At 40.5% G+C, this 18944-nt stretch overlaps 1 protein-coding gene across 1 annotated transcript in view; it reads left to right on the top strand.

Annotated features, from left to right (window-relative positions):
- Nucleotides 1-18072, top strand: part of LOC104267835 (suppressor of tumorigenicity 7 protein homolog) — a gene marked incomplete at both ends in the record, with an annotated part of 51270 nt that extends 33198 nt beyond the window's left edge. Inside the window, 3 exons of the mRNA XM_009873306.1 lie at nt 9076-9226; nt 13991-14083; nt 17903-18072. Coding sequence (XP_009871608.1) covers nt 9076-9226; nt 13991-14083; nt 17903-18072 — 414 coding nt within the window. The remainder of the gene's footprint in view (nt 1-9075; nt 9227-13990; nt 14084-17902) is intronic.
- Between the last annotated feature and the right edge of the window lie 872 nt (nt 18073-18944).

Here is an 18944-nt window from a genome sequence, read left to right as displayed (position 1 = left end):
AGACATCTCTAGACAGACTTGCCCTCCGAGGTGCCTGTTTCTACATTGACTATGAAAGGAGCAACTATTTTCCAGTAAAAGCCTGATTTTTAGACAAGAAGATTTAGATGGGATGAGTCTCTTTGTATTATTAGACGATCTTCTATTTTTCTGCTGAGCTGTAAAATGAAAATACCAAATGAAGTTTGATTCGAGGACTGCTTCTCCAGAACTCTGTTTACTTTCTTCCCTTCCAATGGTTCTTGTATCAACACAACCATTAGTGTTTCTCTTCTGCCTGCTTGCCTGTTTAACTGTGTCCCAGTCCTCTTCTGGGTGAACCTTTCTGAGTGTTTTACGGAAGCCCAGCTCTGCTTGCTCTCTAAAAAATTTGGTATTTTGCCAAGAAAGATGACTAGTTCAGCCTGTCACAACCAATCCTTGGGAGTCTCTTCTATTTTCCTTACTTACCTCCATGCTTTTGATAATTATTTCCATCAAAATATTTTTAACAGTTTTCATACTAATGATTCCATATTAGTACATATAATTTCCCTCCTCTTTAAATGGATGACATTGCTTTTACTTCTCTCATCACTGGATCACTCGATTCTGAGTGGGGATTTTTTTGCTCAGAGGCAGTTGTGTTAGCCTGGCTGTTTTTGGAACTGATTTGTTCACTGCTTGGGAACAGAGAGAACTGGCTGCAGTGGCCTCTATGCTCCTAGTGTCCATCCTGCTAGTGTCCATCCTGCTCTGCACTGTCGTGAAACTTGAGGTTGTCTTCATTTACTATGGTTTTGCTTGTTTTTTTTCTGTTTATGCTTAAGGGCTCACTCTTCTTTGATTTGACTTCCCTTGCGAAAGCTACTTTACTGTAAGTTGTGGCAGATGCTCGATAACCTCTGCACTTCCAGACCTTCAAGATCCTGCTTTTCCTGTAGATCAGTACTTCATTCACTGCTTGTGACCTCTTTCTCACTGGCCAGCTTCTGTTTAGGCAGTTGGTTAGTACAAGGCTGAATCTTCTTTCTGACGAGTATCCCCGTGTGTGAAATACAGATTTCGTGTTATTTTCGGTACTTTTGATTAAGTAATTTCTCGCTTAAGTTCCTGAGCTTCTCACTCAGTTCACATTGTTAATCGATTCCCTCAGTTTTACAAAGTCTATCATCTTGAAATTGAAAACCTTTGTGAAACATATAAATTAACAGGATAACAAGGTAGCAGCGGGAGCAGAGTCTAGGTGGTTTTAGTTCATATTTTAACATTAAAACAGTGTAGCCTAATGCAGATTAATATGCAGCACTGCTGATTTCACGCTCGTTCTTCCTGCAATTAGCTAAAGGATATATTTTTGGTTAGAATTTTATGCACAGTATGGATATTACACTTTAATTTCTACTCAATTATGATTGAAGTCATATCCAATTTGTTCTTAATGAAATGGAGATTAGTTTTAGGAAGCAGCATCACAAAAAGTCTAACGGTGCCACAAAACTAATATATCTTCAGAGCTTCCTTTGGATTTAAACACTAATGAGCCTCTTATTCAGACCAAGGAAGAAATAAATTAGAAAGGTGACAGATTATTTAAGACATTTGCAAAGTTCTCAGCAGAAGCCTTGAAAGCAGGGAACTATTAAAGAGAAGAAACAAATGGTTAGATGTATTTCTGTTTTTTCTCAAAAGGAAATTTTACTATTTTCAGTGCAAATAATTAGAATTATGACATAAAAAAGATTACTACTGGATATGCATTTTAAGACATTTAGCTGGAAATAGCAGATTTGTGCTAATGAGATACTGAGACAAAGAGAATGCAGGGAACACACTCTGAACGTGCTGAGAGATGCTGCTGAGCTGAATTTAGCAAAAAAGGGAAACTGTGTCTCCCGTTGTGACCTGTTGCAAGTTTGTGGAAAACAACCATGGGATTCTTCAGACACTGCTGATTTTTCCCTGGGAGATTATAGCCAGATTTTTGAGAACATTTCAATGAGAATTTAATTCCCAGAGATCAGTCCATTAAGCCTCGACCATAGGTGATAAATTCTTATTGCTTTTGGAATGCACTGGAGTCAAGATGTGACACGTGCAGGTACCAGAATTTGGTTTAAGTGAACGAAAGCAATGCAGAGCTCGGAGGAGCCTGCCAAATCTCTCTGGGAAACTGGGCAGTTCACCTGGCTGTGCTGTTTCTGGGCAAGACCAGCTCAGCTGGGTCAGCTGTGATCTCCCTGGCTGCAGGAAACCACTGTCAAACTGTTTAAGACTTTTCATTCTGAAGATATCGTAGGATCATAGAATTACTTAGTTTGGAAGGGACCTTAAAGATCATCTAATCTAACCTCCCTGCCATGGGAGGTTGGATCAGAGGAGGTTATTTTACTCATAAAAACATTTCTGTGCTTGAAAGTGGCTTAATTTTTTAAGCTGTACCAGAAAATATCTGTTAAAAGATATTACATCTACCCGCAGTTTATGGTTTTCATATTATTGAAACAACTCAGCTACAGCAAATTGCACCTTTATACTTTAGCAGAGGTTGCCTGTTTAAAAAAAAAAAAAAGTGCGTCACCAGGCAGAATGTTTTCAGAATTCTTTTCAGTAAAGGAAAATACAACCAGTAGCGGACTGAAGTCAGCAGTACAGCAGGGAAGAGAACAAAGCAAAGAGCTGTGAATTTCACTGGGAAAAGAAGCTGCAGATTCTATTGCTTGTTTGTGAAGATTTTTCTGATTTTTTTTCAACAATCTTTGTCTTAAATGAGATTCTATGAACTGGTATCCCTTTGTTTTAGTGTAGCACCATGCCCTGTGGAGTTTCGGTCTCAAGGAAATGTGTTGACGCTATCTGACAACGTGCTGCTCAAAAATTTAGTAGTTGGGGTATCGCTGTAATTCCAGAAGTTTTTTTATTGAATAGAGAGTACTATCTCCTGTGATGTAGAGGGTACAGAATTTGTGGAGGGAGTGGTAAAAAATGTATATATGTATCCACAAACGCAAGTCTTTGTCAGTATTATTTATATGTTGTGCTTGGAGCTTCCCCACTTATATGTAATGCAGCTATCCCAAGCTGATGCTGATAAAGTACAACAGCTGTTTTGGGGGCTTTCCTGAATTTTCTGAACCAACTGGCAAGGCTCACTCCCTGCACTCAATCTCCTCTTGAAAAGTTCCCCCCACCACCACTTTTTCTGTGATCTGTGAGACACAATGCAGCCAAAATCAGCCTGGCAGCAGCAGAGCATCATCAGCCCCAAACCTTGCCCACAGTGTGGTTTTTCCCAGTTGCTCCCATGCTAGAGTAGTTGAGGCTCAAGTTATCTTCCTGAAGGCTTTAATTTTTTCATGTCTTTCTATATTCCCTTGAACCCATTAGCTATGGATTAGTTCATAGGAATTAACTGTGAATATGCACACACACATGATTTAGTGCAGGTGGGCAAACTGAGCGAAGACACAAACTTGTCAGATTTTTTTGGCAGCTCTAAAGGCTCCTGCTGAGACCCTTTCCTCCAGGGCTCTCCACCGATGCTGCCCTGCCTAAGGCTGTGACCAAGAACTGGGCAAGGCAGGTCCCAGTAGTGATGGCATCCCCTCTGCTATTTGGCAGAGTCAAAGGGAGGAGAAAACAGGTGATGGTCCATCCATCCGATTGTTAAAAATGAGTCCAAAGTGTGCTCTGCACACAGTTACATGGGTTTGCTATGTAAACCAGGAACTGGTTAGAGAGAGTACCTGCTGATATTTGCTGCATTTGAACTGGACAACCTAAATAGTGATATTACTTTAAGAAATGCCAATTTTGTGTGCAGACAGTTCTTAAAAGGATGTAACAAACCTTTGACTTAAACACTTTTAAAGCTTTATCTGTTCTCCATTTTATCTCTTCTTATTTCTTTCTTATTTATTTTAATATTTTTAATAAGAACTGTGTCTGTCTTTTTGCTTGTGTGGATTCTAGTAAGTTGTAGTTGCTAATAGAAACAAATAATGCAAACAAATTCATATACCCGATGGGAAATAAGTCTGTTCCGCACACCCCATGATATTACGGAGAAACTATTCCAGACATGTTTAAGAGAGTTTTTAACTGTTCAGTGGGATGGTGATTTGTTTTTGTATCTCCAGCAAAAAGGCCAAACTTCTTAATTACCGTCAATCCAATGAAAACTTGTAAGGTGACCTAAAAGTGGCTTCTCTGGGCATGTAGAAACCAGTATTTTGGAGCTGTTTTAGGCTGATGCTGATCATCCCACTGGGAGGAGGAGAGTTTCTGTTCAAACAATGTTAAATTCTCATATTCTAGCCTGGAGGGCCGTCACAGGTGCAGGAGTGACTATTGCCTGTTTGCAGCCTGAGCTGTAATTTCAGAGGCAAATTGCACAACTGAGGGAAAGAAGGAAACCTGCCTGAGACAGGTTGATTTATTTTACGAAAGGGCACTGAAGTAGCTCATTAATGTGGAATGTTAAAAGCCCTCCCAGCAGAGGAGAATTGGTAGCCAGAGTGCTGTCAATATTATGAAATAAATAATGGATATTTAATCAGTTCAAGGAAGAGAAATATCAACTCCACCATGTTACACTTCATGTGTACAAGGTTCACTGTCATCCTCCAGATGCTCGGTGAAAGGTGTTTTCACAATGTGTACGGAATGGCTGTAGCTGAGGAATATCTGTTACCATGTTTACTGAAAGGGTTGTTGGGCATTGGAACAGGCTGCCCAGGGAGGTGGTTGAGTCACCGTCCCTGGAGGTGTTTAAGTGAAAGGTAGATGTTGTTCTGAGGGCCATGGTTTAGTGCTATTCATAGCGCTAGGACAAAGGTTGGACTCAGTGATCTTGAAGGTCTCTTCCAGCTGAAAGTGTTCTATGATTCTATGATGTCATGTTAACCAGCCCAGAAGCCCTCTGTGGAAGCCCATGAAAAATGCTGTTACCCTTACTGTAACTCCTGAAATACAGGGTTTTGACAGCAAAAAAGTTTGGAGTGAGAGAAGAGAGAGACCACAACAACTGAAAAAAGAAAACCAGAAAAATCTAAGCTAAAACAATGCAGTAGAGAAGGGCTGATTGAGCCATCTGTTGATGACAGAAATAATTTGGCAATTTTAGTATCCACTCATAACTTAAGACTGGGTCATTCTGGCTGAAATTTTCTAGACTGTCTGTTCCGAGCTGATTCCTTTTTTAAAGGAATGTGATAACCGCAGATGGCAGCAACGTGCTCTTTCCTCTTCTAGTTAAACTTCTTCATTTGTCACTGAAAAACAAATGCAGTCAGAGATGTGCTGGGCTTGCCGTCTCCAGTTCCTCCATGATGGGTTTCTTATTTAGCCTTAGTTTCTTATTTAGCCTGTTACTTGGCTCTTCTTCGGAAGTGGAACCACGCTTGAGTTCAGAGCCCTGTCAGGATGACAGAGGACTCCCATCGTCCCTGTAAATTTGAAGTATTGAAAAGGTGATGAAGTTTTAATACTTGTTGTAAAGTTTGTGGTTGAATCTGAGAGGATGCCAGTGTATTAGGAGCTACAGGTAATAGAGAATCTGACAAGGGATATAGGTTGTTCTTTGTAAAGCCAGGTGGAGTTCATACTTGTATGAATTTTAGTGGTATGGTAGGATCTTGTGTCCGTATTAGGCTTGTAGTAACAAGGGCTGTGCTCTGGACTGAGGTCTTGGAAACGTTGAGATATAAGTAATGAGATTCCCATCCCAAAATCTTTGGTGGCTGAAGAGAAGATTGTACCTGTCTAGTGTAGTGTCTTTAATTAAGTGTGATAGCAGCCTCTTGGAAACTACAATCAGATGTCTTTGGCTGATTTTTTTCCAAGAGCTGGAGATATTTGTTGCATGCAGAAGTCCACCAGGACTGTGATTCACACATTATATGGGCAGCATGAGGACTGTAGCTTATTGGATAGTTTTGGAAGGAAGATTTTCTCATTTCATTTCATTTCACTGGAATTTGTTTGCTTGCTCAAACCAAAATGTTTCAGGGACCATGTTGATTTCATGCACAGTGTGCTAGAAACCCAGCAGATTACTGGGACTCGAGTCCTGCCTGTCAAATACCTGGATGCCAGTAGCCCACAGTTACGAAAGATGGCTGCCCTTGGCTGCGTTATCTCCAAGTAGACCCTGAGCCCTGTCAGCAAAACCTCCAGGAACCTGAATACCCTCTGGGGTCTGGAATTCTCCTTGAAAATACAGCAGTGCACAAATAGGTATGATATTCTAGGACATCAAGACCATCCTAATTGTCATGGACAGTCATATCTCTCCTTCCGAATAATCAAGCCCTACCTACAGCTGGGTACCCTTTTGGTACCCGTTAGTCCTGTTTAGAGAAGTTAAACAGATGGAAGCCTTCAAGTGCTCTCTTACAAAGCAGACTTGCCATTTCTTTGATTAGCTCTATTCCATACTTGTAGAATTTGATCTTTATGTTCCTGAAAGTGCCCGATGAGAAGTGTACAGAGTGTTCCAGGCGAGGTCTCGCTGGGGCTGTGTACAATTAGCGTTCCTGCTGGAAATGCCTCCAGAATAAATTCATTGACAGCTTGCATGCCCAAAAGGTGTGGCTGACCTTTGGGCATAAAAAAAAAAACTATTATGAGGCCCAAATGAGGCTTGAGCCATCCATCAACTTTGTGTGTGGGTCGTCTTGAATATCACCAAACCAGATTGGGGACTTTCTGTTTAGGAAAGTAGCTGTGACAAAGAGGGAGGAGCGTTGCACATTTTTGATCTGAGGAACTTTTTAAAAATAGGTTTTTTTCTTTCTGGAACTGAGAAAAATGCAGACTGGAAAGTCGACACAACTGAGGACTAAGAATGACTTGCAAGCGTCAAGACACAGTATTTCTGCTTGATTTTCTTCTGATCACTGATAAATAATACATAAGAATCAAAATAATATGTTTTCATCTCAACTCTTCTAGAAATAGGACATTCCTTCTTTTTTTTTTCTTTTCCAACAAATAGAGACATGACTTTGGGTTTGGGTGGGTTTTTCTTTCTTTGATTGAAATATTTAATTAGTGGGAACTTACTTTCTCATTTATTTTTGCAAAAAAAGCCCAAATGAAAATAAGAGTTATATTCTAAATTAACAAAACAGAAACCTGCAGGTTTTGCAGCTGTATTCCTTTCTGCTCAACAGATAGAAATATAATGTGTGTTTTAAAAGGGTGGAACATTCATTAGGGCAGTGAATAAGAATGTTTGCTGTATCTCTGTAAGCCTGGCAGCTCCTTCCCTCTTGTCAGCTCTTTATTCTCTCTGTCACTCTTAATCCCCTGTCCCACCTACTAAATTGCAGCTTCCTTCATTAATCCACCTTCTCTGCAGCTCTTTCAGGTTTTTCTGAAAGGCTTTAGAGCAAATCCAAGTATCTCACTTATTGCTCCTGCTGCTAATTCTGTTTCTCCTCCTTTAATACTGTAACCAGCATCAGAAACCCATGTGATTTTCCTTTCCTCTTTGAAGTATGAATCTGTTTCCCAGGGCTGACAGTTCTCTGCTTTGATCACAGTCTCTTCAAATCCTTTATCTGTTTGCTAGCTCATTCCAGGCTCCTTCAAGCAAAGGGGTGACCAGCTCTAGAGCGTCCTTCCCAACGTCATGCAGTTGGTGCCCATTTCCCTCTGGCCTTTCCTCTTCCTTTCCCCAGGATCAGTTTTCAGTTCTCCTCTATTTCTTTTGCTCTCTTTTCCACACCAGCTCATCCCGTTCACAGAAGTCAGCGTTTAACGGGGGCTGTGGAAGGCTCCCACCACCCATGCCTCTGTCTCACCCAGCTTGTCTGGTTGCCTTCTTGTGGGTGCCTGTGCTGGGATGTTGTCGGTCCCGAGGTTCCTGCTGTCCTCCCTCTTCCAGAGCAGTATGTAGGCACAGGATGAAATGGAGGAGCTGCACACTCACTCTCCTTTTGCCAACAGTTCATCATAACTTTCCTTTCCAAACCTTGTGTTAGGGCCTTGCAGTCTACCTCTTGACTCACCTGCCACCCTTTGGGTTAACTTAATAGTCTGGTGGGGAGAACATTTTATCTTGAGCATCCTGGAAGAGAGCGACAGTTTCCCTGTGGGGTTGAAGAGCTGTCAGTGCACATCTGGGAAACACTGCACTTCTCAGGGATCTGACTAATAGGAGTTGATTTGGGAGCCTGTGATTTCGGTTATTTTTCCCTGTGAAGCACGCCAACGAGGGGTATATCTTTCCTCTCCACCGTATCTTTCCCCTCCACTAACTGGAATGTGGTAACACCGGTGATGAGATAATGTCTGCTGAACTGGCAGTGGTCTAGCTCATGGGCTGGGAAAGGAGGAAAAATCAGCAGCTTGAATAATGTCCAGGACCTCTGTCTTCTCCTGTGGCATAAACCCTCTGTGTGTTTCATCTGCTTCCGTTATAGGGAATTCAGTAGGGGGGGAAACTGTGGGTTTAGTCAGTGGTTCTTTCTATTTTCATGCCATTTGCAATAACTATTTCAAGTGGCAAGCGTAAACATCCAGTACCTTTTTTTTCCTGGAAATCAGGTACATTTTGTAACTTTTTTCACTTTGTGACTTATTGGTGGCTACTTGGGTGGCTGCCGACCTTGCCTATTGATAGACCTGGCAACTGGTTGATGGCAACGCAGGGAAGCAACCCATGTGCAGACTATGAGACTTGTGTTTTCCTTATAGAAATACTATGTACGTCAAACTACTTAATGTCTTCATTTCATTATAAACAATTTTAATTAAAAAGCTTTTGTAATTAGTTCTGCTTTGAGCCCTTTTTTCAATCTCCTTTGGTAAGAGAGAGATCTCATTTTGAAGTTCTCTGTAGGCCCCCTACTACAGCTGAAGAGCAGAACAGTAACCATCTGTCAGCATATCTTCTTAGTCTTTGGGAGTAATTCAGTAATTAACTTCAAGTGCAGTTGGCAGTGTTACACATTTCATGAAACAGTTATGAAGGAAAGTACTTCAGGAAAATAGACCTTTCAGTGTGCATCGTAGAGTTGCAGGCAGCTTTTTGTGTGTGTTTTTTTTTTATTACCTTTGAAATAATTGTGCTCTGCTTTTTTATTGCAGTACTTACTAGAAATGAAAAGCTTAATTCTGCCCCCTGAACATATTCTGAAGAGAGGGGACAGTGAAGCAATAGCATATGCTTTCTTTCATCTTCAACACTGGAAAAGAGTAGAGGGGGCATTGAATCTCTTACACTGTACATGGGAAGGCAGTAAGTAATTCTCTTTCTTACAAAGAAGCTAATCAAATGTTATTATTGACTGTCATGAGAAAATAATAGTTATTTGTGAAGTACAGTATGTGGAAATTTTGGAGGTCAGTTATATCCTTACCAGCATTGAAATACTGGAAATTCAAACTGAAAATACAAACTTCATTTAATGAGAAGAAGGGTTCTGAAGTCTTGGATTGTGTTCTCTGTGTAATACTGAACAAAATTTCCCATCTTTGATACATATTTTCTTACTTGTGGATAAGGGGATGATAATTTACCTTCCTCACTCCGGAGCTGTAGAGATTTGTTTATCATTATTTGAATGAACAGTTTTAATCTGAAAGAGGGTGGATTTAGATTAGACATAAGGAAGAAATTCTTGACAGCAAGGGTGGTGAGACACTGTCCAGAGAAATGATGGATGTTCTAACATTGGAAGTTTTCAAAGTCAGGTTGGATGGGGCTTCGAGCAGTCTCATCTAGTGAAAGATATCCCTGCTTGCATCGGGGGAGTTGAACTGTTGGACTAGATGATCTTCAGAGGTGTCTTGTGACCCAAACTATGATTCTATGAATGCTTTGATATTGGGAAACTAGGAAGATGCCTTACAGGCAGATAAATATTAATGTATAGTATAAACCTATACAGTATGTTATGACTTTTTTTAAACCAACAAACTGGAGTGAGTTGGGTGGAGGATTACTAGGATGCATAGAGGACTGGAATATGTGACATAAGAAAAGATGTGGAGGGAGCTGGTTTCATTCAACTTTGAATAGACTTCTGGTAGGTAAAGGAGAGATCCAGTTGCTGTCTTCCACCACGCAACAGAGGGATGATAGGGAAGACAGAGTCAGAATCTCCACAGAACAGCACAGTGGGAAGACAAGAAGTGATACACACAAATTGAAACAAGAAATTTAATCGCAACATAAGAAAAATATTTTCAGAATGAGAGTGGCGATACATTGAAACAGGTTGCTGATAGGTTGTGGGATCTCCATCCTCAGAAGATACTCAGAGCTCACCTGGACTTTGCTCTGAGAAACCAGACCTAACTTGGAAGATGACCGTGCTTTGAGTAGGAGGTTGGAGTATATGACCTCCACAAGTCATATACTAACCTTCTAACCTGTCTTATCCTGCTTTTGAGATGTAGGGGGTTTTTTTCATGTTGCAGAGAATTAAAACGTGCTGTTCATAATCAGCTTTTATTGGCTTTTTTAGGGCAGATTTTTCTTTATGTAATCTAGTTCCCATTTTCTGCTCTGCTTTGTTCCATTCTCTCTTTATATGTTATTATACCACATTCTCTTTTTTTTTTTTTTTTTACTGTTCTCACTTAGCTTTGCTGGAAAAACAATTTTGTCACCATGTTAATTCCTAGAGAAATGCCCTTAATGCCTCCATGGTAAAAGTGACCTTCTGTCTCATTCACTGTTATCAAATGGCCTAGACTTGCCTCATTTGCAGTGTAGGCTCCCTGAGGAAGCAATGGCTTTGTTTTCTGGGGGTATAGAACACCTTGGTCAGCCATGCATACCATTGCCACCTGAGGTTTGCTCTGCTGCCTTATTCTGTCCTGTCTGGTAGCTCTTTCCTGTCATTTCTCCCAGTCTATTATTTTCTCCATCACAGCCTCCTTCCCAGTGGCTTCTTTTCAGTGGTTTGCTTTTACATAGTGTTTCTTCTCTTCCAGACGCTTGCAAGAGTCCTTTGGCCCAAGGCTTGTTAACCTATCATTATGTAGCAGTATTTTGCAGGGAATCCTGAACAGATTTTCTTTTGATTTGTCAGGCTGGGGAGTCCCTGCGGGGCTGTTTCCAAGGCCCAGCTTTTGGCACAGGAAGCTGGCTGCTTAGGAAATCTGGTAATATGTGCCTGAAGGCAGTGTAGGGCATTCCCATTCAACCACGTTAACTGATCTGAGTATGTAATTTATTACCTAATATTTGGTTAATAGCCTGTAAAGATGTAAATGAGTATTGTTGCATAACCTCCAAAGAAAAATCTACTCATTTTGCATAGGAATTTCAGAGGTGAACAGTACACCAGTCCTCAAGAATGTTGTTCCGATTTTGCTCATGCAGAAAGACTCCCGTGGGTTTTAATGGTTTCATCAGTATCTTGTCCAATAATCATTGGTCTATATCTTACTCTGGGTAATACTCTTTATGGATTTAGTGAACTATTTATGTCACTCTTACATCCTTTACTTGCAAACGGTTTCCTTGGCGTCTCTGCACAAAACCAGTGGAAATATGACAGAGAAATTAAATTTAATTAAATATTAATTCTAACCAACAGTCTACATACAGTGCAAAGTTAGTTGCCCTCTCTTTCTTTCTAGGTATCTATGTACTTGCATGTCTTTAAAGTGTACCATTCTGTCAATGTGCTTAAATAACCACAGGTCTCCCTTCAGTAGCTTGTATGGAGGAGTTTAATGCCACATATATACAATATTTGGTTCTGACCGTGTGGGAGTTGGACAGAAATAAGTAGATTAAGTCAGTAACTTTAGGGGGACATTTTGAATGTTTATGAGGAGAATAAGGTAGCTCCTAATTAAGAGAGCCTCTAACAAAATTTGTGCAGAAATGTCTCTCTAATAATGTAGACTCCAAAATTCTCACAGAATGGTTTCCTAAATTGCATTCAACAGCTGAGAAAAGTGAGGTTATAAAAATAAAGATCATCATCGAACTGGAATGTTGGTTTTTTCATACTCTGTCTTCATTTGATTAGTCAAAGTACAGTTTTATTCATAGTAGAGCTAAAAAAGCCCAAGTGGCACCACGTGAAACTTTGCTCTGGATTTGGTCCAGGTGTACTGTATGGAAGGTTTGTAGCTTCAGAATTTCAAAAGAGCCTCGAGGTGTGTGTTCATCACCATCAGTTTCTAACTATGTGTCACGTTTCCATGAAGAAATAAAACCTGGGCATTCTCAAATGCTGCAATGGCTCTTAGGACGAGCACACGGTTGAGTAGCAAACTGCCTCTGTGCTACCTGACTTGATTAATGTGAAATAGGATCAGATAATATTGTGCAAGTAAAGCAGAGAAGTACCTCCATAAACACAAAATGATACAGATGAGCCACAGCACTTTCCTCACTGGCCGATAACATTGCTAAATAAACTGTTTTGCTGTAAACATTCCATATTTGATCTCACATTGAAGATGACTGTTTAAATTCAGCAAAATCTATTCAGACATTTTGCACTAGTTTTGTAAAAGCAACATCTTTGCTATCCCTTTTTATTTTGATTAGAATCTTAATACTGTAGGGTAAGGAGGAAGAGTCTTGAGTGACTGTTTAAATATTAAGCCAGATTGGAATGAAAACCTTGTGTTAGTGATTTTGAAGTATTGAACATCCCTCCACATATGGTGTTGTACAGACATTCAAGTTTGTTGCATGCAAAGATCATACAAGGCTTGGATTATTGTATTTGTTCTTGGCTTTTTGGGGTGCTATGGAAAGGGGGGGTTTAGTACTGCCAGAGATGGTTGGTTTACAATCTTCGAGGAGTTCTGCAATCTTTACTATTGCTTAGAAATCAAGAAATCTAGAATCTAGGAAAAATACACTCATATAATTGCAAAAAAAAGTACAGCTTGCTTACATTATTTCAAATACAGTATGCACAATTGAAAATATTGGAGTACTGTGTGTTTTAAACCCATTCCTCAGTCACCTTGTGAGCGAGAGATAATGGAGTGTTATCGTGTGGCGGTGGGCTGTACCTAACATCCAAAATGTACAGTGCTTCTGGGACGTATGTTGAGGAAAATATTGCTTCAGTGACTGGTGTTCTTAGGAGTAGTGAGAATAACACGCTGATGACATTTTAACAGTGAGAATAACGTATAGGATAATGGAAAAGGATGCCTTGATTGCAAAGCTATAATTCAGTCAAGTCTTCTGATGTTTCCATAAACCACACTCAGATGGCCGATGACATCGTCGCCCATCCAGATTTAGTAATCCATTTCCCTCTCCCTCTGTTATTATCTTCAATTTCAAAAATGCCTAAGAGTATGTACGATTTAATCCATGATCTGAAGATTTATATTGGGAGCTTGACTTGATCTGCTGCGTTCTAAAAAAATGCCTGTGAGGAACCTGGTGTTCATAATTCAGTATTAATCTTTGATTGCCAAATGTAAAATGAAAACATGACTGTGTTGGAAAACTGGTTCTCTGGGCTTGAGCTGTCAATGTTACCTGGCTTGCTGGAGTGCGACAAGAAAAAAGTAGGGTACTTTCCTCCATGCAAAACTTTTATTATGCTCGATGCACAGAGATTGACAGTATTGGCTTGAATTCACAAGCTTAGTTGGTCATTTTTGTAGGCTATACATGTTATGTCAGATCCATTTCTTTCCCTTGAACTTTAAAAACTCTGCAACTTAAAAGACTAAAACAAAATACGCAAATTCAGCTATGGAATTGTAAGTACAATGCGTTCTAATCATGCAAACATTTATGTATCTACTTGTAATGTGATCTCACTTTACACTCGTGAACCTTCTCCCAAGATAAAAACGAGACAGAAGTGTTTGCAGCATTAAAAGCTAAGTGTAGATTTATATTTTGGCATTTCATTAAGTAATTTATATGCTGTTTGCAACCAAATGTAAATGTTATGCTTTGTCTGTGTTTGATTTTCAAAATTAAAAATAAATATATATATATGTCCCTTGACTGCCACACTCACAATAACTTGCGCATGGTCTTATTTTTTTTTTTCAGCTTTCAGAATGATCCCCTATCCACTGGAAAAAGGACATCTTTTCTACCCTTACCCTATTTGTACAGAAACTGCAGATAGAGAGCTACTACCATGTATGTTCAGCTTTTCTCTTCTCATCACTAACATCAAAGAATCATTTACCTGAGCCTTGCAGCACTGATCTCCCATCGATGCCTCTCAAATTGAATACACTGGATTAGAATAATTGGGTTGACAGGAAGTGTCTGGAGCTCCCGTGATGATTTAAGAGGCAGCTCCCAGCTGTAGTTCATAACAGTCCGCTATCTTTAGAGCTAATTGTCAGTGTGGGGATGGAGAGAGAGATTACTGAAGAGGTATGAATCAGTTAGATCTTGCTGTTCTGTCTTGCAAAGACACTGGAAAATACATCTTATCTTTCATCTGGGATAACATCAAACGAAAGGCACGGTGGCACAGCCTTTTTCGTCTTCTGTAGGCACACTAGCTGCTTAACCTCCAAGGCAAGATGAAATCTGCTTGAGGACAGCTGGATTACTAACATGGCTGTTATTCTGCCAGGTTATGATGACATTTTCTGAAAAGCAGTCTCAAACAGCTACTGTGAAGAGCTTGATATGAAATTACCTTGGTTATTTATTATATATGTTTACTGCCTGTATTAGCAAAGTGCCAACAGTGTTCCCTGTGCTCTGTGAGATACAGACAGAGTCAGATCTAGTCAAGAAACGTTACAGTCCAAGCCAATGAGCCTCGTCACAGTGCACACAGGGAAGCACAGGAATGCAGAGGAAGAGCCGAAGCAGCCCGTCTTGCAAACAGTTGTGCTTCACTCCCACGTGTTTTCTCACCGTGGGACTTTGTGTGAGCATGAATGGAACATACACGCACGCAGAGAGGTTTCCTGGGTCGGGACAAAAGGAGGCAGATAAAGAAAAGAGAGTCTTCTCTCACCTTCTCTGTACTGAAGAAGGAATAAAGATAAATCTGTTCTGGAAAAAAGTAAAACGTATCCCGATTCTGCTGTGAAGACTGGTTTTGAGAGCATTTGCTCTCTTTCTAGTCTTCCGTTCAGAATCTCTGTGGTTTGGGCTGAAAAATATGTTGCCACTTTTTATAAGCCTATGTGAGTAATCATTAGGTGAGAATAATACAGTGAAAATCCACTCATTGCAGGTCTCCTTCACAGTACGTTCTCGCTGATATTACACAGAAACCCTTGGCAACTGCCAGTATCTCCCCACCCCATTATAATCACCCTAATTGTAACAGCACCTCTTAGAGCACTCTGCTTGCTTTACTCAGAGGGATGCTGAGCTGGGGAGGGTGGAGTGTCAGGAGATTTAGGAATGCCAAAGTCATGCAGAATAGCTCAGTGTTCTCTTTTTAGATGCAAAACTACTTGTTCTTGTCAAATGTTAGAAGCGAGGGACTCTTTAACAGCTTATGCAGACGGTCGTGTTCTGCTCTGGCAGTTCTGGGAAATGCCTTTCACTGCAAAATCCCTTGGGATTGAGCAGGGAAGGGTTTAACATACCATGACAGACACAGGTCAGTTAAAGGGGGTTTTTACATACCTGTCCACACGCATTAATGACGTGTGTTTTAAAGGAGAGTCAGCTGGAATTATATCAGAACACTAAGAGCTGACAGGTTATCCGAATCAAAAATATCAACCACAAAGACTTTTGCCATGGTTGGATAACAGACCGGAACAGATTTGAGCCTGTGTCAAAAGAGAGTGCAAAAAAATAAACACAAGAAATCTTAGAAAACTCATGACCTGGTATATCCCAATCTCTAAATTTAATTTAAATCAAAGAGAGGTTACAAATTATCTGTGTTTTCCTTTTAAAACTGATTGAGTTAGCAGACCCCAAAATCATACATATTTTTAGTTTCTAGTATTTTAATTTAAACTCTTACAAATTCTTGCTGTTGGTTTTGGAAACCACTCCACTCTGGATGGACGCAGTCAAGAATATTGTCCTGCCACTGTTGGATTACCCTGTGCTTACGCTGTCTGCAAGTACAATGAGATGAGAGCTGATCACTGAAGGAGAGCAAGCAGACAGAATGGAAGAGTAACATTTTGTGTGTGTGAATAGTCATAGGATTTGTGTATATGGTAAGCCTTGAAGTTGGTCCTGTATGAGGAAAAAAGTTTCCCAGTTAGCATTGATCGTGATTGTAGCTCCAAAATGTGAGCTGAATGAGTGAAGCTAAGATAAAGACAGATAAAGAGCCCACCAGACCTTTTGCCAAGCCAGCGAAATGTTCACCTTGAATCTGAGTCACGATAAAAGTTTATTCTTCCAGAAAAATATACATTGTCCTCTTCTGACCCTTTTAGCTTTCTCAGTGCTGCTTTGTTCAAGGCCCAGTGAGTGATTTTTCATACTAGAATCACGGAAATTTCTGTGTTTATTTTTGTGTGTACTAACAAATACCTTAAAAAATCACTGTTAATTTAAATTCCAGGTTTTGATGCTTTAAAATATTGTTGTACTAAGTATACAGAGAATTCTGAAAATCAGAATTTAAAGTACGTGTTTATGTGTCCTCCTTTTAGGATAATGTTTCTTGGTTGTGCAGATTAAACACTCAGAATTTACTGGTACAAAGGCACTTGTTTTACAGCTTGCTTAAGCCGACCTACAACCACACTTCTGGACAGCTGGTCCCACTGCTGCTCATGGGTGCATGTTTTTGCGCCACCTGTGTATGAGCATTAGCAAACATGCAGCCATGTGGCTGGCCAATGACCTACATAAAGAAAAAAAAGAATGTTTTATTTGTACTGGGACCAGTACTATTCAATGTATTTATTCATCAGCAAACTTGATGAGGGAATAGAGTGCACCATCAACAAGTTTGCTGATGGTACAAAACTGATGGAGTGGCTGACACAGCAGAAGGCTGTGCTGCAGAAATTTTATGAAATACAGCAAAGGCAAGTGTAGAGTCTTGCAGTGTGGAGGAAAGAGACCTGGGGGTCCTGGTGGACAGCAGAATGACCGTGAGCCAGCAATGTGCCCTTGTGGCCAAGAAGGCCAATGGCATCCTGGGCTGTATTAGAGGGAGTGTGGTTAGTAGGTCGAGAGATGTCCTCCTGCCCCTCTGCTCTGCGCTGGCGAGGCCACATCTGGAATATTGTGTCCAGTTCTGGGCCTCTCAGCTCAAGAGAGACAGGGAACTGCTTGAGAGAGTCCAGCACAGAGCCACAGAGATGATGAAGGGAGTGGAACATCCCCTTATGAGGAAAGGCTGGAGGAGCTGGGTCTCTTTAGCTTGGAGAAGAGGAGGCTGAGGGGTGATCTCATAAATGTTTATAAATACGTCAAGGGGGAGTGTCAGGAGGACGGAGCCAGGCTCTTTTCAGTGATGCCCAATGATAGGACAAAGGGCAATGGGTGGAAGCTGGAATATAGGGGCTTCCACAAAAACCTTGGGAAAAACTTTTTCACTGTGAGGGTGACAGAGCACTGGCACAGGCTGCCCAGGGAGGTTGTGGAGTCTCCTTCTCCAGAGACATTCAAAACCCACCTGGACACATTCCTGTGTGCCTTACTCTAGGTGATCCTGCTCTGGCAGGGCGGTTGGACTAGATGATCTTTTGAGGTCCCTTCCAACCCCTGACGTTCTGTGATTTGTAGGTTAATTTTCAGGGGTATGTACATAGAAGCTGACTAAGCCAGAAATGCGATCCTTAGATGAGAATTACTTGGCAGCGAGATCACTGACAGAACAATAATACTGGCCTCAGGTGTTTCAGACCTTCTGTGTATTTCTTCCTTCAAAAGCATATTTGGGTGTCTCTGACTGTTTAAACTATGTGAGAATGTTGGTCTGGATTTGGTTGAGGAGTTTTGGGCTTGGGGTTTTTTTTTGTTGCATATAATGTATTCTCCTTGCCGTCTTTTATTCTACAGCATTTCATGAAGTTTCAGTTTATCCCAAGAAAGAGCTTCCCTTCTTCATCCTCTTCACTGCTGGGCTATGTTCTTTCACAGCCATGCTAGCCCTCCTGACACATCAGTTCCCAGAGCTTATGGGGGTCTTTGCAAAAGCTGTGAGTATTCTCTGCTGCTACTCTCTTCTGGTAAATAAAGACACAAGGCACAGGAAGAGCTGAAATTGAAAGAATCCAGCTCTTTCATTGTTTTGTCAGACTGAATATTAGTAACTAAAATCACAGGAGATTTTAGCATTTTCACTCAGTTAGGGAGAAGCACGTTCATAGCTTGTGGTTTCAATTTTTGCTAGCCTTTCTGACAAAAGGCTTTTGGAAATCATTTAAGATACGAATTTGAGCAAAACAAATTTGTGATTGCATGGTTTGGATAAAATTGTCATCACGGTGTTGGTAGTGTTGAATTTCTTGCATTGTCATGCAGAAAAATAATATCTGGGAAAGTGTTAAAAATATATAAGTGCATGTTCTTTCATAAAAGAGTAGAACTCAGTTTTATTTAAGAATATATCTTAAAATTGAGAGTTGTATTAACAAGGAGGTCACTATGTAAAGAGTCAACATTTCTGTCTAGAAGTTATGCCTAGTTATGTTTTTAAAATGAGGGAAACTTCATCAGAAAGTCTAAATTTTCTCTGATTTAATTCCTTTTTGCCTGGGATTATTGACATGATCTGTTTTAATATTTGCTCTATGGTGGATGAGACCTCAGTTCAGCAAGAGGGTTTGCCCAGGGAGATATTTCACCTGCTTGGACCTCTACAGACACTGAGGCAGGGAACACCTCGTTCAGGTTGCACGGACTGAGCAAAAGTCAGTTCCTTCATGCAAACATCAGCCACACAGTGGAAAAGCTTGAAAAGATACTTTTGTGTATGCATCTTAATCAAATTATGCAATTCAGAAGGTGGTCCCAGAAATCTACTTTCTGTCAGCTTTGAAATAGCTAGGTTGATGGTTTTCTTTAAAAATGGTGCTGTGGACTCACTTGAGGGAAGAGA

Source organism: Apaloderma vittatum, unplaced genomic scaffold, assembly GCF_000703405.1.
Source record: "Apaloderma vittatum isolate BGI_N311 unplaced genomic scaffold, ASM70340v1 scaffold5227, whole genome shotgun sequence".
Taxonomy (NCBI): Eukaryota; Metazoa; Chordata; class Aves; order Trogoniformes; family Trogonidae; genus Apaloderma; species Apaloderma vittatum.
Note: the sequence above shows the minus strand (reverse complement) of the source record. Positions and strands in the feature narration are given on the sequence as shown.